Source organism: Gobius niger (assembly GCF_951799975.1).
Source record: "Gobius niger genome assembly, chromosome: 1".
Classification (NCBI taxonomy): domain Eukaryota; kingdom Metazoa; phylum Chordata; class Actinopteri; order Gobiiformes; family Gobiidae; genus Gobius; species Gobius niger.
This window is the reverse complement of record NC_136852.1, coordinates 398,559-423,343: the sequence shown is the minus strand read 5'-3', so window position 1 is coordinate 423,343 and position 24,785 is coordinate 398,559. Positions and strand designations below refer to the sequence as shown.

The following is a 24,785-nucleotide window of genomic DNA, read 5'->3' as shown; positions in this document are numbered from 1 at the left end:
ACGTGGTTGGCATAGCAACCGTTCAGCACTGTGGACTTCCTGCCAGTATCTTTATTATTTAATATATTTATCAACATAACACGTGTCAGAGTGAAATACTGTTGTCTGGGACTAAACCCTGAGTCTCTGATGCAGGAGCTGAGGGGCCCCCAGGGGCCTCAGGACAGAAGGGGACCGTAGGACTGCCAGGGGCCCCCGGGCCACAGGTGAGGCCCTGTCCTTTTCCTTTGGTTTAAATCTGCTCAGGATCATTATTCACTTTTGTTTCTGTCCAGGGCCCATTTGGGCCCCCAGGATCCCGGGGCCTCGCCGGTCCCCTCGGCGACCCGGGCATGTTGACTCGAGTGGGAAGTAAAGGAGAGACCGGGAACCCGGGGCCCCCAGGAGCCCCAGGACCTGAGGGAGAAGAGGGAACCTCTGGAAACCCAGGGGCCAAAGGGCCCCCAGGCCCTAAGGGCCACACTGTGAGTTTAGTCTGAACGAGCGCGGCCCCCGGGGCCAAAGTTTGTACAAATGTTTTTCCTGTGATGTGTGATCACACATTACTACAGTCGTCACAGTCATGACGATACAATAATATAAATATAATAAACTTCCTTTACGTCGTACACAAGGCAACTCAATTTGCCTTCACACTGTTGCCTTCACACTGTTGCTGCAGGTGTTCGGCCCCGTGGGGGACCCAGGGCCGGAGGGAGAAACTGGACTAAGAGGGGCCCCAGGACAGAGGGGGCCCCCTGGACCCACCGGCATCGGGCCCCCGGGACCCCCTGGAGCCAAGGGCAGTGTGGGGGTCCTCGGGGCCCCGGGAGACGCAGGAACCCCAGGTCAGATCCAACACTTTATGACCCGGATTTGACCCGGCTCTGACCCGGCTCTGACCCGGTTTTGACCCGGCTCTGACCCGGCTCTGACCCGGTTTTGACCCGGCTCTGACCCGGTTTGACCCGGCTCTGACCCGGTTTTGACCCGGCTCTGACCCGGTTTTGACCCGGCTCTGACCCGGTTTTGACCCGACTCTGACCCGGCTCTGACCCGGTTCTGACCCGGTTCTGACCCGGCTCTGACCCAGTTCTGTGGTTCCGTCTCAGGGGACAAGGGGGAGCCAGTCCAGTACGACGTGTCTCCTGGAGATCCAGGTCTGAAAGGGTCCGAGGGTCAGCGCGGGAGTCCAGGACCAGAGGGTAAGAAGGGCAGCAGAGAAACGACTTTCTCACCTGAATGTATTCGTTTATAGTTGTGTATAGTTGTGTATTTGCCATTTGCAGTATAAATACTACAGTACAGCGTGTTTACTGTGTTTTTAGTGTTTCACTTTGCTATGACACAGGTGTAATGTCCACTTCACAAATGGAAAGGATCATCTTTACCAGAGCACATGAAGGCAGCATAATGGCGCTAACGATGCTAATGACGCTAATAATGCTAACGATGCTAATGACGCTAATAACACTAACAATGCTAATTATGTTAACGAGGCTAATTATGCTAATAATGCCAACAATGCTAATGACGCTATTAATACTAACCATGCTAATTATGCTAACAATGCTAATGACGCTAATAATGCTAACGATGCTAATGACGCTAATAATACTAACAATGCTAATTATGCCAACGATGCTAATAACGCTAATAATGCTAACGATGCTAATGACGATAATAATACTAACAATGCTAATTATGCCAACGATGCTAATAACGCTAATAATGCTAACGATGCTAATGACGATAATAATACTAACAATGCTAATTATGCCAACGATGCTAATGATGCTAATAATGCTAACGATGCTAATGACGCTAACAATGCTAATTATGCCAACGATGCTAATGACGCTAACGATGCTAATGACGCTAATAATACTAACAATGCTAATTATGCCAACGATGCTAATGACGCTAATAATGCTAACGATGCTAATGACGATAATAATGCTAACGATGCTAATGACGATAATAATACTAACGATGCTAATTATGCTAACATCAATGCTACATCATCATGAGTCACTGCCCTTTTCTTCCTGGACGGGTCTTTCACGCGCTCATGAGGAACTCTTTAACCTGAGCTTCTGTTCCAGGTCTGGCCGGGTTCCCGGGACAACCAGGAGCTCCAGGACCCAAAGGACTGAAGGGAGACTCCGGCTTCTCCATCCAGGGCCCCCCGGGGTTCCCAGGGGTCAAAGGTGAGTGCACTGTGGCTGGCGTGGCTTTTTACGCCGGAGCGAATGGCCTTTCATAATAAAAGCCCGTCTCTGCCGCAGGTAATCGAGGGCCTCCTGGAGATCAAGGACAGACCAGTTTGGGAGTGAAGGGCCGAGCGGGACCTTCAGGACCTCCAGGACGACCAGGTCCAAAGGTCAGTCCAGATCACTTTATTTATTCCTTTATTTGGAGTTAATGTAACTTGAGTTTATTCTGACGCGACACGGAGGCGGAGTTTCAGCAGACGTCTTTAAAACACACTTTAGTTTATTTTGAAAAGCCCCGGAGGTTCGTCGTCTCCGGGTGTGTAGGGCTGGGCACCGTTAAACGACACCAGCCTGGGATTTTTTATTCTATTTTTGCCCTGTTTGCCCCATTTACCAAATTTCTTTGCACTTTTTAAAAAATTTCGATGTGAACGTGATGCTAAGGACGCTAAAGATGCTAATGATGCGCATGATACTAACAATGCTAACGATGCTAACTTTGCGAATGATGCTAATGGTGCTAACAACGCTATAGTGATGCTACTGATGCTAATAATACCAACATTGCGAATGATGCTAACGATGCTAACAACGCTATAGTGATGCTACCAATGCTAATGAGGCTAACGATGTGAATGATGCTAACAATGCTATGATGCTACAGATGCTAACATTGCGTATGATGCGAATGATGCTAACATTGCGAATGATGCTAACGATGGCAATAATGCTAGCGATGCTATAATGATGCTATCAATGCTAATGATGCTAACGATGCTAACGATGCTAATGATGATGCTACAAACACTAATGATGCTAATTATACTAACATTGCGAATGATGCTAATGATGCTAACGATGCGAATGATGCTAACAATGCTAACAATGCTATGATGCTACAAACACTAATGATGCTAATTATACTAACATTGCGGATGATGCTAATAATGCTAACAATGCTATAATGATGCTACCGATGTTAACAATGCTAACAATGCTATGATGCTACAAACACTAATGATGTTAATTATACTAACATTGCGAATGATGCTAATAATGCTAACGATGCTATAATGATGCTACCGATGCTAACAATGCTAATGATATTAACTGTGAATGATGATAATGATGCTAACAATGCTATAATGATATTAACTGTGAATGATGATAATGATGCTAACAATGCTATAATGATGCTACAGATACTAGCTGTGAATGATGCGAATGATGCTACAGATGCTAACATTGTGAATGGTGCTAACGGTGGCAACAATGCTAGCGATGCTATAATGATGCTACAAACACTAATGATGCTAATTATACTAACATTGCGAATGATGCTAATGATGCTACCGATGCTAACAATGCTATACTGATGCTACCAATGCTAATGATATTAACTGTGAATGATGATAATGATGCTAACAATGCTATAATGATGCTACAGATACTAACTGTGAATGATGCGAATGATTAATCAATCAATCAAAGTTTATTTATATAGCACTTTACAGCAACACCAGGAGGACCAAAGTGCTTCACAGAAGAATGATGCTACAGATGCTAATGATATTAACTGTGAATGATGCGAATGATGCTACAGATGCTAACATTGTGAATGGTGCTAACGTTGGCAACAATGCTAGCGATGCTATAAGCTTCTCGAGTGAGATAATCCAGACTTGACCTGATCTCGTCTTTAGGGAAACCCAGGCTTCGGGCTCCCGGGGCCCCAGGGCCGGAGCGGCCCCCGGGGAGAGGAGGGGTCTGTGGGGCCCCAGGGCGATGGAGGGTTCCCGGGTCTGACGGGAGAACCAGGACGTCCCGGATCTCAGGGAACGCCCGGAGCAAAGGGTTCGTCCTGATGTCAGTGATTCTAACGCGAGGCCAAAGCTCTGACTGTGGGTCTGTTTCAGGGAACCCGGGACCAGCAGGAGCTCAGGGGCCTCCGGGGTTTTCTGGAAGATGTCTCCCTGGACCTTCTGGACCTCCAGGAGAACCCGGATTCCCGGGGATCGTGGGCTTCCCAGGTCTGACCCTGATCCCTAACCCTTAAAGCTGCATCGAAAACGTGTGAATAATCTGAGGAAGCTCCTCCTCCTCGCTGACCTGGACGTTCCTCATGGTCAGACGTGACGAGGAGCTTCCAGCAGTGTCAGGAGGGAGTTAGAGGAGCTGTGATGTTTCCTGTAACACCTCCTGGAGCTTAGGAACCTCGGGACGTTCCTCAACAGCTCATGAGGAGCTGAGAATAATCTACAGCGGGTTTAACTTAGTGCCCGCCCTCTTTAACATAATGTCCGCCCCCTTTAACTTAGTGCCCGCCCCCTTTAACTTAGTGCCCGCCCCCTTTAACTTAGTGTCTGACTTATAAAGGGTGTTGAGGAGAAATGCAGCCTATATATATGACTTTAACCTCCCCAGCCCGAGCCCCGCCCTCTCCCCCGCCATCTCCCCGCCCTCTCCCCGCCCTCTCCCCAGCCCCGCCCTCTCCCCAGACCAGATGACTGCCTCAATAATAACTGGTGTCTCCATGGGCGTCTCTCCCTCTCTCTCTCTCAGGTGTGCGGGGCCTGAAAGGAGCTCAGGGCGACCAAGGCCCCCCAGGCCTCGGGGACATGGGGCCCCCCGGTCCTTACGGGGCCCCGGGCTTTGACGGAGACCCGGGGCTGGCGGGGCCTGTGGGGCAGAGGGGCCGAGCGGGGGAGGACGGAGCGGCCGGAGAACCAGGTAACACTTCAGGTTCATCACATTCATTCACTTTAGTTATAACTATTACAACAACAGGTCAGATGTTGGTCCAGAACGTCTGGTAACGTTCAGAAAGGTTCTCCCACCGCAGAAGCAGCTCAACAGCGCCATCAGGAGGAGAGGTGAAAGGTCGCAGGTGTTTGAAGACTGTGATTCAAGCCTTTCAAAAAACCTGAAAAAGCCCAAAAGAAAAACACAAATGAAGCTAAAGCTAAAGCGTGTTTATGAGCGCACACTGATGAGCATGTTTACACAATATTACAGATAAGTCTTATATATAAAACATGTGAACAATGATGTTTACAAACATTCCTTAAATCAGGGGCCCTTCAGCAAAGAACCTCTGTCCTCAAGATGATTTTAACAAACATTATTACACAAATCAGAGAGAACTTTGAACATTATTAGAGTTAAACACTGTCAATGCACCCGATGAGCTCATAACACTGGCATCTGAAGGAAGTGCACTGGAAAAAGAATAATAAGGAAGAAATGACGAATCTACTTGAAGTAACAGATTAAATCTAAGCTTTGAGTAGATTTGGTCTTACATTAGATAAAACCTCTGGTCGTCGTTATTCTCTTCATTCAGATCATTTTGTGTCATTTTAAGTGAAAAACAGTGATTTGTCTGAAGTGGGTTTTATTCTTGTTCCGTTGGTGCTGTCGCGTTTGTATCTTAGATCAGTTCAAACGACTCAAACTCAACACAGAAGAACTTTAGGCAAAAAAGGCCTCGATCCCTTTGTGAAATCATGAGATGTGAAGAACAATAGAGACAATCGAGTGGATTAAGAAGATATTTACTGGGTGAAAAGTATGGAACAAGTTTCACAAAGAACAACCATAGACATGGGGTTTATATCCTATTATGCAAATGAGGATTGGAAAGGGCGGATCTTAAAACATGATTGGCCGGCCCAAATTCCAAGTAAAAGCAGTTATTTCCGGTAGGGGGTTCGTTGAGACAGACTGTCTGTCTGGGAAGCTACGTATTCGTCAATGTCATGGTGGCTGGACAGCTGTGTATAGATAGAAAAACACATTCCTTGTCCTATAGGTTTTCTTACTTTCCGTTAGCGTAGGCAAAGTACGTTTTGCTCACTCATAACTATACACACTGGCATACTTATTTATTTATAATATAATTTGAACATAGCAATGTTAAAATTATGACTTCACTTTGTTTGCGTAAACCTGAAGAGCACCTGACCTCCTTACAGACTGTTCTACCCACTGGATCCATCACTTTGTTTCCTCTCTAAAAGAACTTCAATTCAAGCCATTTGAAGTCATTTTTCTCTGGTATTGTGATGGTATTTTTTCCAGCTTTACTTTGGGCTAAACATCAGCGGCTTCAGCCCTCGGTCTGTTTACAATACAGAAAACTCCCCCCCTGCTTTAAATCATAATTAACTATTAAACAGTTCATTCGTGTCAACACAGGTTCACAAGTGCACGTGATCCAAACACACACGGTGTAAATGAAGTGACCTGAGCGGGATCAAAACACTCAGATCAGAACTTTGTGCGACACTAGAACAGAAAGAAGCTCACGCTCTCTTTACGCAATAATCAGAAGTGACGAGCGCGCGCACACGCGGAGCAAAGGCACCAAACAAAGGGTCATTTCTGACACAGGAGACGGTGACTGACCATTCGGCTGGAACGTTCACTTCAGTAAGGTCACGGATTAAGCGCGAGAGGCGGAGGTTCGTGCGCGAGCGCAGCGCAGACACACCCGTAAACACTCAGCGAGGCTCAACGGGGTTTGGAACGGGCGCGGGAGCGAGGCTTAAATCACTCTTTACAAACGCAAATGAAGAACAAAAAGCTCAGACACGGGGAGCGCGAGCGCGAGCGCGTGTGAGCATTACGTCATCACTTAACGCATAAACCGGTAAGAGTAAGATTATTAAAGACTCACCGTGATCGGACTTTCCAGGAGAGTTGGTTTGTGCGAAACCAGCGCTGGGAGACGCACGCACGCACGCACGCCACGCAAAGGTCACGGGAGGGGGCGGGGCAGAGGAAGTGACCTGGGTTTGACCCCACAGGTAAAAGGAAACGGGGCGCACGGGAAGCGGACCCGCGTTACGCTCGGTTACGTCAACATCCCAGAAACGGAAAGTCCACAGGAAGAGTTCAGGAGGGCACGAGACTCACCAGCGTCCGTCCACGTCTGTCACGCACAACAAATCCCACACGTGAGCCAAGAGACTGAAGTCCCTCCTGGAGAAAACACAATATGTTATATGATATATGACAACACTTTGTTTTCTTTGGGTCCTCGGCTCGTCGTCCGGGTAATGGTTTGTCCCAAAGCCTCTCGGGAACCACTGAGGTAAAACATCGGCATTTGCAGAAAATAGTTCTTTACTTTAGGCGACAGTGTTGAGGTTCGGCCCTTGGATGTTTTGGCAATGATGAAAATCGGCCCTTCGTGACTCAAACTTGCCGACCCTGTTCTAGGCTTTCAAATTAAGCCCCGAGATCGCTGCAGTTTTGTCACATGTTCTGTTGGTTTTTGTGGCTTTTTGGACCCTTTTTATTCCTTTTCCATCGCTATTTCCATTGCTATGTCGTCATATTTTCGTCACGTTTTCGTCACATTTTTGTTGCTTTTCACCCTCGTTTTCGTCGCTATTTCAATGCTTCTAGTTTTTTTGGTTTCTTTTTGAAAGACACTAGGTAGAAACAAACAAAGCTGTTCAAATACATTATCCCATGGTCTGGGTGAATACTGGATTCTGATTGGCTGGTGCATTATTTTAGTCCGGTAGTTAAATCACTGGGATGTCACTCCGCTGTGGCGTCGCCATAGCAACGCCTGACACAGCTGAGTCAGATAAAGGCGTAATTAGTGACTGACAGGAACGTATGAGATGGATTTAGTGTTTGCTAAATGTTTGTAGAGGAGAGTGAGCAGCTAGGTTAGCTACTGTTAATAACATATGAGCTTTACATTTCTATTGGAAACGGTTAAGGCTATTCATCATTTTCAGGCGTACATAAAATGATCCTGCATTGAAGCATCTTTGTCTGGATTAGTAAAGTCAAACATAAAAGTTTGAGTTGGGGGGGCCCAGGTGTGAGCGACTCCACCGCAGCTGTTTCCATAAACAGTTGAGCTGGTTGAGCTAGCTAGCTTTAGCTTCAGGTTAAACCTTAGGTTTATAATAACTGGTGCCCACGAGTGGCGCATATCGGTGTTTCCTTCCAGGGAAAAGTGTTTCCGGGTTAGTCCTGTTGTGTTGTGATTCTGTGCTGATGTTGTGTCGTTGAGCCTGACTGAGATCCTCGTAATAGCTGCGGAGAATGACTCGCTCTGAGACCAGCCTTCAGTGACCGGCTAATAACCCACACAAAATAGTCCCGTAGTCTGGCAGATTTAGTGACTTTAGTCAATGAAAAACACATGTATTATAAATGTTAGGTTTGTGGGACCCTGGTATAAGCGGATTAAACAACGAGGAGCCGCGTTAGACGTTATAATGCACGACGCGGAGTCAAGAACGCGGAGTAACACCACTCCGCTGCGCGTCGTGCATTATAACCGTCGAATGCACGGCTCCGAGTTGTTTAATCCTTACTTACGTGTTTCGACGCGTTTCAAGGAACTACTTCCGTCTTCGTCTTCGGCCAAACCTCTGCCGACCTCGGCCTCTGACGAAGACGGACATAATGAATGTAATAAAAGAGTTTCAATGCTTCTCTTTTAAGCTTTTAGATTTGGGTAAAGCTCGGTTACGCCCGGGGTAAGGGTGAGGTAAAGTGAGGTGGCCCGAGAGCCGGTGGCCCCTCTGTGCTCTTCCAAAATGGACATATGGCCAGTCCGCCCCTGCACGTGAGGACCCACCACACCGCCGCCATCTTCACACCGCCGCCATCTTCACGCCTCCGCCATCTTGTTTTTTGCATTACAGACAGCGAGGCCAAACATATTTGATGGTGGGACTCGGCCACATTTCTGAATCACGTTCATTACGGCCTTTGTGATTCATTCATTTTCAGCCTCATGTATTTGGGCTCTTTTTATATTTTCTTCTTTGTGTTTTCCTCCGTTGGAGCTGATGTTTGTGCAGATGTTTGTGCAGATGTGAGGCCTGTCAGATCATGTCAGTTTGATTTGTTTTTAGATAAGGTTCTGTTTAGGCTTAAAGGAACAGGCCGGCGTTGTTCCACACTGAGATATGTTCTTACCTGAGCTGTGACGAGTTCTTTAGGACCTGTCTGATCTTCAGTCACGTAAACACAGCGCAGACGGCGTTAGCATTTAGCCTCTCCCTCTCTCCTCTATAGCTCCAAAACAGGTCAAGATAGAAGCTACCAAGCTCTTCCACGTTTCCCCTATTTAAATATGGTCACGTGAAGTGTTCCACTACAAAGTATAATTACACACAATTAAACAATGTGGATTTTCTAAGCGGATAAAAGGGGGAACTATATTGTAAGGCGTAATAATACCAGGAGTAGTTTGGCATCCGCGCAGTAAAGTGAAGATTACTGCGCGGATGCCAAATTAAAAAGGAACTTGATTGATGCTGCCTATGAATACACACATGTGCTGCCTTCACTGTCTCGTGTTCACTGTCTCGTGTTGCCTTCACTGTCTCGTGTTCACTGTCTCGTGTTGCCTTCACTGTCTCGTGTTGCCTTCACTGTCTCGTGTTCACTGTCTCGTGTTCACTGTCTCGTGTTGCCTTCACTGTCTCGTGTTGCCTTCACTGTCTCGTGTTCACTGTCTCGTGTTGCCTTCACTGTCTCGTGTTCACTGTCTCGTGTTGCCTTCACTGTCTCGTGTTCACTGTCTCGTGTTGCCTTCACTGTCTCGTGCTGCCTTCACTGTCTCGTGTTCACTGTCTCGTGTTGCCTTCACTGTCTCGTGTTCACTGTCTCGTGTTGCCTTCACTGTCTCGTGCTGCCTTCACTGTCTCGTGTTCACTGTCTCGTCTTCACTGTCTCGTGTTCACTGTCTCGTGCTGCCTTCAGGCTCCAGAGGAGACGTGGGGGATCCGGGACGTCCAGGAGCCCCGGGCCCTGAGGGAGGACCGGGCCCCACAGGACCCGCCGGAGCCCCAGGTCTGACTCTCTGGGACGTTTCTTCTGTTTCAGCGTCAGGTTCTCTCTCACGCCTCTCCTGTCTGTGTTTCAGGGGAACCCGGGGCCTCGGGGGCCCCAGGCGTCCAGGGGCCCACAGGGGCCAAGGGCAACCAGGGAGAGACAGGCCCCAAAGGAGAGCGCAGAGTGGTCTACATGCCTGGAGAGCAGGGGCCCCCAGGAGCCACAGGTCTGACCCTCCTCTGAGTCTTTAAGCTTCCGTATAGTGAGGACCAATGTTTAGTTTTATGTATAAATGTAAACAAACAAACATCAGTAACTGTACTAGAACAACACGAACATTCACTCTTTCATTGGCCCCCAGGAGCCTCACAAACATCTGTAACTGTTCTAGAACTACATGAACATTCACTCTTTCATTGGCCCCCAGGAGCCTCTTTATTCCACATTTCGTGACATTGCAGATTTCAGGTATCGGTATCGTTCAGGTATCGATATCGTTCAGGTATCGATATCGTTCAGGTATCGGTATCGTTCAGGTATCGGTATCGTTCAGGTATCGGTATCGTTCAGGTATCGATATCGGTATCGGTATCGCTCAGGTATCGGTATCGTTCGGTATCGTTCAGGTATCGGTATCGTTCAGGTATCGGTATCGATATCGGTATCGTTCAGGTATCGGTATCGCTCAGGTATCGATAACGTTCAGGTATCGGTATCGGCATCGGTATCGGCATCGGTATCGGTATCGGTATCGTTCAGGTATCGGTATCGTTCAGGTATCGATATCGGTATCGGTATCGTTCAGGTATCGGTATCATTCAGGTATCGATATCGTTCAGGTATCGGTATCGCTCAGGTATCGGTATCGTTCGGTATCGTTCAGGTATCGATATCGTTCAGGTATCGGTATCGATATCGGTATCGCTCAGGTATCGGTATCGTTCAGTATCGGTATCGTTCAGTATCGGTATCGTTCAGGTATCGGTATCGTTCAGGTATCGATATCGGTATCGGTATCGCTCAGGTATCGGTATCGTTCGGTATCGTTCAGGTATCGATATCGTTCAGGTATCGGTATCGATATCGGTATCGTTCAGGTATCGGTATCGCTCAGGTATCGATAACGTTCAGGTATCGGTATCGGCATCGGTATCGGCATCGGTATCGGTATCGGTATCGTTCAGGTATCGGTAACGTTCAGGTATCGGTATCGGCATCGGTATCGGCATCGGTATCGGTATCGGTACCGCTCAGGTATCGATAACGTTCAGGTATCGGTATTGGCATCGGTATCGGCATCGGTGTCGGTATCGTTCAGGTATCGGCATTGATATCGGTATCGTTCAGGTATCGGTATCGTTCAGGTATCGGTATCGTTCAGGTATCGTTCAGGTATCGTTCAGGTATCGTTCAGGTATCGTTCAGGTATCGGTATCGTTCAGGTATCGGTATCGACATCGGTATCGTTCAGGTATCGGTATCGTTCAGGTATCGTTCAGGTATCGGTATCGTTCAGGTATCGGTATCGCTCAGGTATCGGTATCGGCATTGATATCGGTATCGTATCGGTAATGATGTGCCGGGCCCCGCTCAGGTCGGACCTCAGCCTCTGACCGCTGTGTCTTTCCCTCAGGGGCCCCGGGGCCGACTGCAGCCAGAGGGGATGACGGGCCCCCGGGGCTGACGGGGCCTCAGGGCGGGGCCGGAGCCCGAGGACCCGCCGGAGCTCAGGGTAAACCTCCGTCACGTCAGCGGGGCCTCAGAGCCGGGGCTGTGTCTGAGTCTGAGCTGCTGTTTCAGGGCCACAGGGGGAGCAGGGGCCACAGGGAGGGCCCGGTGTGCCTGGAGAGTGCGGGTCCCCGGGGGCCCTCGGCCTGATGGGAGCTCCAGGGGCCCGAGGCGGCAGAGGCTCCCCTGGACTCTGTGGAGACTCGGGTCCTGTCGGGCGCCCGGGGCCCAGCGGAGTCAAGGGCCAAAAGGGGGAACCCAGTTCAGCCGGACGAGGAGCCAAAGGAGCTCAGGGAGAAAAGGTACAACACGTTTATGTAAAGGCCCTGGGCATCGGCGAGCTGGGCGGCCTGTTATGTGAACTCTGTGAGACTGAGGGACGTCTGTGTTTCAGGGCGGGGCCGGAGCAGCCGGGCCCTCGGGTGTCAGAGGGGCCCCCGGAGACAGAGGAGCAGACGGGCCCCAAGGAGAGTGTGGCCCCTGTGGAGAAGAGGGGCCCCTGGGTCTGAAAGGCGTCAGAGGTACGTGATCTAACACTCATACCTCTGTGATCTAACCCTCATACCCCTGTGATCTAACCCTCATACCCCTGTGATCTAACCCTCATACCCCTGTGATCTAACCCTCATACCTCTGTGATCTAACCCTCATACCCCTGTGATCTAACCCTCATACCTCTGTGTGATCTAACCCTCATACCTCTGTGATCTAACCCTCATACCTCTGTGATCTAACCCTCATACCTCTGTGATCTAACCCTCATACCTCTGTGATCTAACCCTCATACCTCTGTGATCTAACCCTCATACCTCTGTGATCTAACCCTCATACCTCTGTGATCTAACCCTCATACCTCTGTGATCTAACCCTCATACCTCTGTGTGATCTAACCCTCATACCTCTGTGATCTAACCCTCATACCTCTGTGATCTAACCCTCATACCTCTGTGATCTAACCCTCATACCTCTGTGATCTAACCCTCATACCTCTGTGATCTAACCCTCATACCTCTGTGATCTAACCCTCATACCTCTGTGTGATCTAACCCTCATACCTCTGTGATCTAACCCTCATACCTCTGTGATCTAACCCTCATACCTCTGTGATCTAACCCTCATACCCCTGTGATCTAACCCTCATACCCCTGTGATCTAACCCTCATACCTCTGTGATCTAACCCTCATACCTCTGTGTGATCTAACCCTCATACCTCTGTGTGATCTAACCCTCATACCTCTGTGATCTAACCCTCATACCTCTGTGTGATCTAACCCTCATACCTCTGTGTGATCTAACCCTCATACCTCTGTGTGATCTAACCCTCATACCTCTGTGATCTAACCCTCATACCTCTGTGATCTAACCCTCATACCTCTGTGATCTAACCCTCATACCCCTGTGATCTAACCCTCATACCTCTGTGATCTAACCCTCATACCTCTGTGATCTAACCCTCATACCTCTGTGTGATCTAACCCTCATACCTCTGTGATCTAACCCTCATACCTCTGTGATCTAACCCTCATACCCCTGTGATCTAACCCTCATACCTCTGTGTGATCTAGCCCTCATACCCCCGATTTCGATTACAAAATTAGCATAATCGCAAAAAATCAATTATAATTTTATTTTTTCAATTTTTTTGTCATTTTTTTGTCGTTTTTTTGTCGTTTTTTTGTTGGATTTTTGTCATTTTTTTTGTTGAATTTTTGTCATTTTTTTGTCATTTTTTTGTTGGATTTTTGTCATTTTTTTGTCATTTTTTTGTCTTTTTTTTGTCATTTTTTTGTCGTTTTTTTGTCATTTTTTCGTCATTTTTTTGTTGGATTTTTGTCATTTTTTTGTCATTTTTTTGTTGTATTTTTGTCATTTTTTTGTCGTTTTTTTGTCGTTTTTTTGTCGTTTTTTTGTCGTTTTTTTGTCGTTTTTTTGTCATTTTTTTGTCATTTTTTTGTCATTTTTTGTCTTTTTTTTGTCTTTTTTTTGTCTTTTTTTGTCGGTTTTTTTTGTCTTTTTTTTGTCTTTTTTTCATTTTTTTGTCATTTTTTTGTCATTTTTTTGTCATTTTTTTGTCATTTTTTTGTTGAATTTTTGTCATTTTTTTGTCTTTTTTTGTCGGATTTTTGTCATTTTTTTTGTTGAATTTTTGTCATTTTTTTGTCATTTTTTTGTTGGATTTTTGTCATTTTTTTGTCATTTTTTTGTCGTTTTTTTGTCGTTTTTTTGTCGTTTTTTTGTCGTTTTTTTGTCGTTTTTTTGTCCTTTTTTTGTCATTTTTTTGTCATTTTTTTTTTGTCATTTTTTGTCATTTTTTTGTCTTTTTTTGTCGTTTTTTTGTCTTTTTTAGTCATTTTTTTGTCATTTTTTGTCATTTTTTTGTTGAATTTTTGTCATTTTTTTGTCTTTTTTTGTCGGATTTTTGTCTAACCCTCATACCTCTGTGATCTAACCCTCATACCCTCTGTGATCTAACCCTCATACCCCTGTGATCTAACCCTCATACCCCTGTGATCTAACCCTCATACCCCTGTGATCTAACCCTCATACCTCTGTGATCTAACCCTCATACCTCTGTGTGATCTAACCCTCATACCCCTGTGATCTAACCCTCATACCCCTGTGATCTAACCCTCATACCTCTGTGTGATCTAACCCTCATACCCCTGTGATCTAACCCTCATACCCCTGTGATCTAACCCTCATACCTCTGTGATCTAACCCTCATACCTCTGTGTGATCTAACCCTCATACCTCTGTGATCTAACCCTCATACCCCTGTGATCTAACCCTCATACCTCTGTGATCTAACCCTCATACCTCTGTGATCTAACCCTCATACCCCTGTGATCTAACCCTCATACCCCTGTGATCTAACCCTCATACCTCTGTGATCTAACCCTCATATCTCTGTGATCTAACCCTCATACCCCTGTGATCTAACCCTCATACCCCTGTGATCTAACCCTCATACCCCTGTGATCTAACCCTCATACCTCTGTGATCTAACCCTCATACCCCTGTGATCTAACCCTCATACCTCTGTGATCTAACCCTCATACCTCTGTGTGATCTAACCCTCATACCCCTGTGATCTAACCCTCATACCTCTGTGATCTAACCCTCATACATCTGTGATCTAACCCTCATACCCCTGTGATCTAACCCTCATACCCCTGTGATCTAACCCTCATACCCCTGTGATCTAACCCTCATACCTCTGTGATCTAACCCTCATACCTCTGTGATCTAACCCTCATACCTCTGTGATCTAACCCTCATACCCCTGTGATCTAACCCTCATACCCCTCTTTCGATTACAAAATTAGCATAATCGAAAAAAATCAATTATAATTTTTTTTTTCAAATTTTTTTCCACTTTTTTTTCAAATTTTTGTCATTTTTTTGTCGGATTTTTGTCATTTTTTTGTCGGATTTTTGTCACTTTTTTGTCGGATTTTTGTCATTTTTTTGTCGGATTTTTGTCACTTTTTAGTTGAATTTTTGTCATTTTTTGTTGGATTTTTGTCATTTTTTTGTCACTTTTTTGTCATTTTTTCTTGTCATTTTTTTGTCGGATTTTTGTCATTTTTTTGTCGGATTTTTGTCATTTTTTTGTCGGATTTTTGTCATTTTTTGTCATTTTTTTTGTCATTTTTTTGTCTTTTTTTGTCATTTTTTTGTCATTTTTTGTTGGATTTTTGTCATTTTTTTGTCATTTTTTTGTTGGATTTTTGTCATTTTTTGTTGGATTTTTGTCTAACCCTCATACCTCTGTGATCTAACCCTCATACCCCTGTGTGATCTAACCCTCATACCTCTGTGATCTAACCCTCATACCTCTGTGATCTAACCCTCATACCTCTGTGATCTAACCCTCATACCCCTGTGATCTAACCCTCATACCTCTGTGATCTAACCCTCATACCTCTGTGATCTAACCCTCATACCTCTGTGATCTAACCCTCATACCCCTGTGATCTAACCCTCATACCTCTGTGATCTAACCCTCATACCTCTGTGTGATCTAACCCTCATACCTCTGTGATCTAACCCTCATACCCCTGTGTGATCTAACCCTCATACCTCTGTGATCTAACCCTCATACCCCTGTGTGATCTAACCCTCATACCTCTGTGATCTAACCCTCATACCCCTGTGATCTAACCCTCATACCTCTGTGTGATCTAACCCTCATACCTCTGTGATCTAACCCTCATACCTCTGTGATCTAACCCTCATACCTCTGTGATCTAACCCTCATACCTCTGTGATCTAACCCTCATACCCCTGTGATCTAACCCTCATACCCCTGTGATCTAACCCTCATACCCCTGTGTGATCTAACCCTCATACCTCTGTGATCTAACCCTCATACCTCTGTGATCTAACCCTCATACCTCTGTGTGATCTAACCCTCATACCTCTGTGATCTAACCCTCATACCCCTGTGTGATCTAACCCTCATACCTCTGTGATCTAACCCTCATACCCCTGTGTGATCTAACCCTCATACCTCTGTGATCTAACCCTCATACCTCTGTGTGATCTAACCCTCATACCTCTGTGATCTAACCCTCATACCTCTGTGATCTAACCCTCATACCTCTGTGATCTAACCCTCATACCTCTGTGATCTAACCCTCATACCCCTGTGATCTAACCCTCATACCCCTGTGATCTAACCCTCATACCTCTGTGATCTAACCCTCATACCTCTGTGTGATCTAACCCTCATACCTCTGTGATCTAACCCTCATACCTCTGTGATCTAACCCTCATACCTCTGTGATCTAACCCTCATACCTCTGTGTGATCTAACCCTCATACCTCTGTGATCTAACCCTCATACCTCTGTGATCTAACCCTCATACCCCTGTGATCTAACCCTCATACCCCTGTGATCTAACCCTCATACCTCTGTGTGATCTAACCCTCATACCCCTGTGATCTAACCCTCATACCTCTGTGATCTAACCCTCATACCCCTGTGATCTAACCCTCATACCCCTGTGATCTAACCCTCATACCCCTGTGATCTAACCCTCATACCCCTGTGATCTAACCCTCATACCCCTGTGATCTAACCCTCATACCTCTGTGATCTAACCCTCATACCCTCTGGTGTTTCCTCAGGGGCCCCAGGGGCAGTGGGGGTCCGGGGCTCTGATGGGCCCCCGGGGGCCGATGGGCGTCCGGGCTTCAGTGGATTCTCAGGTTTGTCTGAGGAACATCTGCAGCTTCTATCGGGGAATATCGGCCGACATTGAACCCAAATATCGGCCCGATATATCGGCTCTGACTGATTGTAAGTGTGATCGTAGGAAACAAAGGAGCTCCTGGAGATTCAGGTCCAACAGGTCCCAGAGGAAACCAGGGCCAGGACGGGATCCCGGGGCCCGCGGGCGAGAAGGGCCTCATGGGAGGTACGGCACTGCACTACTGCAGTACTAGTACTACAGTACCTATAGTACTACAGTACTACAGTACTTACAGTTATACAGTACTACAGTAATGCAGTACCTACAGTACTACAGTAATGCAGTACTTATACTTGTACTTCTACTCCTTGTACTCTGCCCTCAGCGCCCGGGTTTGGACCTCGTGGACCTGAAGGACCTAAAGGGACTGTGGGTGAGTGTCAGCGCCACAGGGGCCCCCAGGGGCCCCCCTGATCTACAGAGCATTAATGATGTGTTCCTCTGCAGGCTGTACCGGGGACCCCGGGCCACCCGGCCCCTGTGGCCCCCCGGGGCCCCCAGGACCTCAGGGAGAGCCCGGTTTACTGGGGTTCCCTGGTCCTGCAGGAGCAGCTGGATGTAAAGGACAACAGGGGCCATGCTACGAGGGCCCCAAAGGAGACCGGGGCCCCATGGGCCGCAGCGGAGCCCCAGGTCAGGCCCCCCTCCTTAAACATGTTCTAACGTGAAGACTCCGGGGCCCGGCTCAGACATGTTTCTCTTTCTGTCTCAGGTCCATTTGGCAGTCAGGGCCCTCAGGGGCCTCCAGGGCCGGGCTTTAAAGGAGACAAAGGGGACAAGGGCCCTCCAGGATACAAGGGCAGAGACGGGGCCCCTGGAGTGCCCGGGGCCCCTGGCTCTCCGGTCAGTGTCTCTGCTGGAAACATTTTACTGAGACTTGTTTAAATTAAACCTTGTTTCTGTTCCAGGGCCCGGACGGGCTCCCAGGGGCCTCCGGACAGAAGGGCCAGATGGGCCCCAGCGGGGTCCGCGGCCCTCAGGGTGAGACCCTCTGCAGTGCGACACTCGGAGCTGTCTGTTCTTTATTATTATTGTTCTAATGCTGTGTCTGTGACAGGGCTGAGCGGAGACCCCGGGCCCCCAGGGCCAGGCGCTTCTCCAGGGGCCCCCGGACCCCCCGGCATCAAAGGTACCTCCCCCCCCCCTCAGAGTGAGGCTCCTCAGAGTGAGGCCCCTCAGAGTGAGGCTCCTCAGAGTGAGGCCCCTCAGAGTGAGGCTCCTCAGAGTGAGGCTCCTCAGAGTGAGGCTCCTCAGAGTGAGGCTCCTCAGAGTGAGGCTCCTCAGAGTCAGGCTCCTCAGAGTGAGGCTCCTCAGAGTGAGGCTCCTCAGAGTGAGGCTCCTCAGAGTGAGGCCCCTCAGAGTGAGGCCCCTCAGAGTGAGGCCCCTCAGAGTGAGGCTCCTCAGACTCAGGCCCCTCAGAGTGAGGCTCCTCAGACTCAGGCCCCTCAGAGTGAGGCTCCTCAGACTCAGGCCCCTCAGAGTGAGGCTCCTCAGAGTGAGGCTCCTCAGAGTGAGGCTCCTCAGAGTGAGGCCCCTCAGTGTGAGGCCCCCCAGACTCAGGCTCCTCAGAGTGAGGCCCCTCAGAGTGAGGCTCCTCAGAGTGAGGCTCCTCAGAGTGAGGCCCCTCAGAGTGAGGCCCCTCAGAGTGAGGCCCCTCAGAGTGAGGCTCCTCAGAGTGAGGCTCCTCAGAGTGAGGCCCCTCAGAGTGAGGCCCCTCAGAGTGAGGCTCCTCAGAGTGAGGCCCCTCAGAGTGAGGCCCCTCAGAGTGAGGCTCCTCAGACTCAGTGTTGATGGAAGGGCATCTGTTTCAGGGCCGAAGGGCCGGGCGCGGCCGGTGCTGATGGTTCCTGGAGACGCAGGAGCAGACGGAGCTTCAGGAGGAACTGGCCCCAGAGGAGAGAGAGGAGGGCTGGGCCCCGCGGGCCCCCAGGGTGAGGCCCCTCATGTTTGGTCTGAAGCTCCTGGTTTCCGGCTCTAACGGCGGCCATGTTGTTTCCTCAGGGGTCAAAGGGAGGAAAGGTCGTCCCGGCGTGACCTTTGGAGTGGGCGGGCCCGGGGTGAAGGGCGTGGCCGGAGACCCGGGGCTCAAAGGGCTGAAAGGTGAGAGAAAGCTCCTGATGCCCTTCCTGCTCCAGACTCTGACTCTGTGTTTGTCCAGGGGCCGAGGGCGTCAGAGGGGGCCTGGGCCGAACGGGGCTCCCGGGGCCCCCAGGCTCCGCAGGGGCCCCTCCCCACAGAGACGGCTTCTTGTTCACCAGACACAGCCAGAGCCTCCAAATCCCAGAATGCCCTGCAGCGTCGAGCCACGTGTACTCCGGCTTCAGCCTCCTCTTCATCAACGGGAACAACCGAGCGCACGGACAAGACCTGGGTCAGTCTGCCCCCTGTGGGTCACTCATGTTACTACACTCTGCCCCCTGTGGGTCACTCATGTTACTACACTCTGCCCCCTGTGGGTCACTCATGTTACTACACTCTGCCCCCTGTGGGTCACACATGTTACTACACTCTGCCCCCTGTGGGTCACTCATGTTACTACACTCTGCCCCCTGTGGGTCACACATGTTACTACACTCTGCCCCCTGTGGGTCACACATGTTGCTACACTCTGCCCCCTGTGGGTCACACATGTTACTACACTCTGCCCCCTGTGGGTCACTCATGTTACTACACTCTGCCCCCTGTGGGTCACACATGTTACTACACTCTGCCCCCTGTGGGTCACTCATGTTACTACACTCTGCCCCCTGTGGGTCACTCATGTTACTACACTCTGCCCCCTGTGGGTCACTCATGTTACTACACTCTGCCCCCTGTGGGTCACTCATGTTACTACACTCTGCCCCCTGTGGGTCACTCATGTTACTACACTCTGCTCCCTGTGGGTCACACATGTTACTACACTCTGCCCCCTGTGGGTCACTCATGTTACTACACTCTGCCCCCTGTGGGTCACTCATGTTACTACACTCTGCCCCCTGTGGGTCACTCATGTTACTACACTCTGCTCCCTGTGGGTCACACATGTTACTACACTCTGCCCCCTGTGGGTCACTCATGTTGCTACACTCTGCCCCCTGTGGGTCACACATGTTACTACACTCTGCCCCCTGTGGGTCACTCATGTTACTGCCCCCTGTGGGTCACACATGTTACTACACTCTGCCCCCTGTGGGTCACACATGTTACTACACTCTGCCCCCTGTGGGTCACTCATGTTACTACACTCTGCCCCCTGTGGGTCACTCATGTTACTACACTCTGCCCCCTGTGGGTCACACATGTTACTACACTCTGCCCCCTGTGGGTCACTCATGTTACTACACTCTGCCCCCTGTGGGTCACTCATGTTACTACACTCTGCCCCCTGTGGGTCACACATGTTACTACACTCTGCCCCCTGTGGGTCACACATGTTACTACACTCTGCCCCCTGTGGGTCACACATGTTACTACACTCTGCCCCCTGTGGGTCACTCATGTTACTACACTCTGCCCCCTGTGGGTCACACATGTTACTACACTCTGCCCCCTGTGGGTCACTCATGTTACTACACTCTGCCCCCTGTGGGTCACACATGTTGCTACACTCTGCCCCCTGTGGGTCACTCATGTTACTACACTCTGCCCCCTGTGGGTCACACATGTTACTACACTCTGCCCCCTGTGGGTCACACATGTTACTACACTCTGCCCCCTGTGGGTCACTCATGTTACTACACTCTGCCCCCTGTGGGTCACACATGTTACTACACTCTGCCCCCTGTGGGTCACTCATGTTACTACACTCTGCCCCCTGTGGGTCACACATGTTGCTACACTCTGCCCCCTGTGGGTCACACATGTTGCTACACTCTGCCCCCTGTGGGTCACACATGTTACTACACTCTGCCCCCTGTGGGTCACTCATGTTACTACACTCTGCCCCCTGTGGGTCACTCATGTTACTACACTCTGCCCCCTGTGGGTCACTCATGTTACTACACTCTGCCCCCTGTGGGTCACTCATGTTACTACACTCTGCCCCCTGTGGGTCACTCATGTTACTACACTCTGCCCCCTGTGGGTCACTCATGTTTCTACACTCTGCCCCCTGTGGGTCACACATGTTGCTACACTCTGCCCCCTGTGGGTCACTCATGTTACTACACTCTGCCCCCTGTGGGTCACTCATGTTACTACACTCTGCCCCCTGTGGGTCACTCATGTTACTACACTCTGCCCCCTGTGGGTCACTCATGTTACTACACTCTGCCCCCTGTGGGTCACTCATGTTACTACACTCTGCCCCCTGTGGGTCACTCATGTTACTACACTCTGCCCCCTGTGGGTCACACATGTTACTACACTCTGCCCCCTGTGGGTCACTCATGTTACTACACTCTGCCCCCTGTGGGTCACACATGTTACTACACTCTGCCCCCTGTGGGTCACTCATGTTGCTCGCCTCTGCCCCCTGTGGGTCACTCATGTTGCTCGCCTCTGCCCCCTGTGGGTCACTCGTGTTACTACACTCTGCCCCCTGTGGGTCACTCATGTTACTACACTCTGCCCCCTGTGGGTCACACATGTTACTACACTCTGCCCCCTGTGGGTCACACATGTTACTACACTCTGCCCCCTGTGGGTCACTCATGTTACTACACTCTGCCCCCTGTGGGTCACTCATGTTACTACACTCTGCCCCCTGTGGGTCACACATGTTGCTACACTCTGCCCCCTGTGGGTCACTCATGTTACTACACTCTGCCCCCTGTGGGTCACACATGTTACTACACTCTGCCCCCTGTGGGTCACACATGTTGCTACACTCTGCCCCCTGTGGGTCACACATGTTGCTACACTCTGCCCCCTGTGGGTCACTCATGTTACTACACTCTGCCCCCTGTGGGTCACACATGTTACTACACTCTGCCCCCTGTGGGTCACTCATGTTGCTACACTCTGCCCCCTGTGGGTCACTCATGTTGCTCGCCTCTGCCCCCTGTGGGTCACTCATGTTGCTCGCCTCTGCCCCCTGTGGGTCACTCATGTTGCTCGCCTCTGCCCCCTGTGGGTCACTCATGTTACTACACTCTGCCCCCTGTGGGTCACTCATGTTACTACACTCTGCCCCCTGTGGGTCACTCATGTTGCTCGCCTCTGCCCCCTGTGGGTCACTCATGTTGCTCGCCTCTGCCCCCTGTGGGTCACTCATGTTACTACACTCTGCCCCCTGTGGGTCACTCATGTTGCTCGCCTCTGCCCCCTGTGGGTCACTCATGTTGCTCGCCTCTGCCCCCTGTGGGTCACTCATGTTACTACACTCTGCCCCCTGTGGGTCACTCATGTTACTACACTCTGCCCCCTGTGGGTCACTCATGTTACTACACTCTGCCCCCTGTGGGTCACTCATGTTGCTCGCCTCTGCCCCCTGTGGGTCACTCATGTTACTACACTCTGCCCCCTGTGGGTCACACATGTTACTACACTCTGCCCCCTGTGGGTCACACATGTTACTACACTCTGCCCCCTGTGGGTCACACATGTTACTACACTCTGCCCCCTGTGGGTCACTCATGTTGCTACACTCTGCCCCCTGTGGGTCACTCATGTTGCTACACTCTGCCCCCTGTGGGTCACACATGTTACTACACTCTGCCCCCTGTGGGTCACACATGTTACTACACTCTGCCCCCTGTGGGTCACTCATGTTACTACACTCTGCCCCCTGTGGGTCACTCATGTTACTACACTCTGCCCCCTGTGGGTCACACATGTTGCTCGCCTCTGCCCCCTGTGGGTCACACATGTTGCTCGCCTCTGCCCCCTGTGGGTCACTCATGTTGCTCGCCTCTGCCCCCTGTGGGTCACTCATGTTGCTCGCCTCTGCCCCCTGTGGGTCACTCATGTTGCTCGCCTCTGCCCCCTGTGGGTCACACATGTTGCTCGCCTCTGCCCCCTGTGGGTCACTCATGTTACTACACTCTGCCCCCTGTGGGTCACACATGTTGCTCGCCTCTGCCCCCTGTGGGTCACACATGTTACTACACTCTGCCCCCTGTGGGTCACTCATGTTGCTCGCCTCTGCCCCCTGTGGGTCACTCATGTTGCTCGCCTCTGCCCCCTGTGGGTCACTCATGTTACTACACTCTGCCCCCTGTGGGTCACTCATGTTGCTCGCCTCTGCCCCCTGTGGGTCACTCATGTTGCTCGCCTCTGCCCCCTGAGGGTCACTCATGTTGCTCGCCTCTGCCCCCTGCAGGCTCCCTGGGCAGCTGCCTGGCTCGCTTCAGCACGATGCCCTTCCTGTTCTGCGACACCGACAGCACCTGCCGTTACGCCTCCAGGAACGACTACTCCTATTGGCTCAGCACCGGCCAATCAGTGAGCAGCTCCGAGCTCCTGTCGGAAACACAACTGCAGGCGCACATCAGCCGGTACGTCTCCACGTCAACGACCCTACTGACCCCACAGCAACGACCCTACTGTCCCCACGGCAACGACCCTACTGACCCCACAGCAACGACCCTACTGTCCCCACAGCAACGACCCTACTGACCCCACAGCAACGACCCTACTGACCCCACGTCAACGACCCTACTGACCCCACAGCAACGACCCTACTGTCCCCACGGCAACGACCCTACTGTCCCCACGGCAACGACCCTACTGTCCCCACGGCAACGACCCTACTGTCCCCACGGCAACGACCCTACTGTCCCCACGGCAACGACCCTACTGACCCCACAGCAACGACCCTACTGTCCCCACGTCAACGACCCTACTGACCCCACAGCAACGACCCTACTGACCCCACAGCAACGACCCTACTGACCCCACGTCAACGACCCTACTGACCCCACAGCAACGACCCTACTGTCCCCACGGCAACGACCCTACTGTCCCCACGGCAACGACCCTACTGTCCCCACTGCAACGACCCTACTGTCCCCACAGCAACGACCCTACTGTCCCCACAGCAACGACCCTACTGTCCCCACGGCAACGACCCTACTGTCCCCACGGCAACGACCCTACTGACCCCACAGCAACGACCCTACTGTCCCCACAGCAACGACCCTACTGTCCCCACGGCAACGACCCTACTGACCCCACAGCAACGACCCTACTGTCCCCACGGCAACGACCCTACTGTCCCCACGGCAACGACCCTACTGTCCCCACGGCAACGACCCTACTGACCCCACGTCAACGACCCTACTGTCCCCACAGCAACGACCCTACTGTCCCCACGGCAACGACCCTACTGACCCCACAGCAACGACCCTACTGACCCCACTGCAACGACCCTACTGTCCCCACTGCAACGACCCTACTGTGTCCACGGCAACGACCCTACTGACCCCACTGCAACGACCCTACTGTCTCCACTGCAACGACCCTACTGACCCCACTGCAACGACCCTACTGTCTCCACTGCAACGACCCTACTGTCTCCACTGCAACGACCCTACTGTCTCCACTGCAACGACCCTACTGACCCCACTGCAACGACCCTACTGTCTCCACTGCAACGACCCTACTGTCTCCACTGCAACGACCCTACTGACCCCACTGCAACGACCCTACTGTCTCCACTGCAACGACCCTACTGTCCCCACTGCAACGACCCTACTGACCCCACTGCAACGACCCTACTGACCCCACTGCAACGACCCTACTGACCCCACTGCAACGACCCTACTGACCCCACTGCAACGACCCTACTGTCTCCACTGCAACGACCCTACTGACCCCACTGCAACGACCCTACTGTCTCCACTGCAACGACCCTACTGTCTCCAC

At 50.5% G+C, this 24,785-nt stretch overlaps 1 protein-coding gene across 1 annotated transcript in view; it reads left to right on the top strand.

Moving 5' to 3' along the window:
- col4a3 (collagen, type IV, alpha 3) overlaps positions 1-24,785 on the top strand; it is a gene marked incomplete at its 3' end in the record, with an annotated part of 45,565 nt that overhangs the window by 15,236 nt on the left and 5,544 nt on the right. The window contains exons 22-46 of the mRNA XM_079576267.1: positions 136-206; positions 276-464; positions 662-827; positions 1,092-1,184; positions 2,085-2,189; positions 2,268-2,362; positions 3,899-4,049; positions 4,112-4,225; positions 4,758-4,925; positions 9,939-10,028; positions 10,102-10,236; positions 11,644-11,742; positions 11,811-12,040; positions 12,133-12,259; positions 16,873-16,953; positions 17,061-17,162; positions 17,323-17,370; positions 17,445-17,630; positions 17,710-17,840; positions 17,906-17,978; positions 18,055-18,126; positions 18,809-18,928; positions 18,999-19,097; positions 19,156-19,368; positions 23,242-23,416. Of these exons, the coding sequence (XP_079432393.1) occupies positions 136-206; positions 276-464; positions 662-827; positions 1,092-1,184; positions 2,085-2,189; positions 2,268-2,362; positions 3,899-4,049; positions 4,112-4,225; positions 4,758-4,925; positions 9,939-10,028; positions 10,102-10,236; positions 11,644-11,742; positions 11,811-12,040; positions 12,133-12,259; positions 16,873-16,953; positions 17,061-17,162; positions 17,323-17,370; positions 17,445-17,630; positions 17,710-17,840; positions 17,906-17,978; positions 18,055-18,126; positions 18,809-18,928; positions 18,999-19,097; positions 19,156-19,368; positions 23,242-23,416 (3,133 nt within the window). The remainder of the gene's footprint in view (positions 1-135; positions 207-275; positions 465-661; positions 828-1,091; positions 1,185-2,084; positions 2,190-2,267; positions 2,363-3,898; positions 4,050-4,111; positions 4,226-4,757; positions 4,926-9,938; positions 10,029-10,101; positions 10,237-11,643; positions 11,743-11,810; positions 12,041-12,132; positions 12,260-16,872; positions 16,954-17,060; positions 17,163-17,322; positions 17,371-17,444; positions 17,631-17,709; positions 17,841-17,905; positions 17,979-18,054; positions 18,127-18,808; positions 18,929-18,998; positions 19,098-19,155; positions 19,369-23,241; positions 23,417-24,785) is intronic.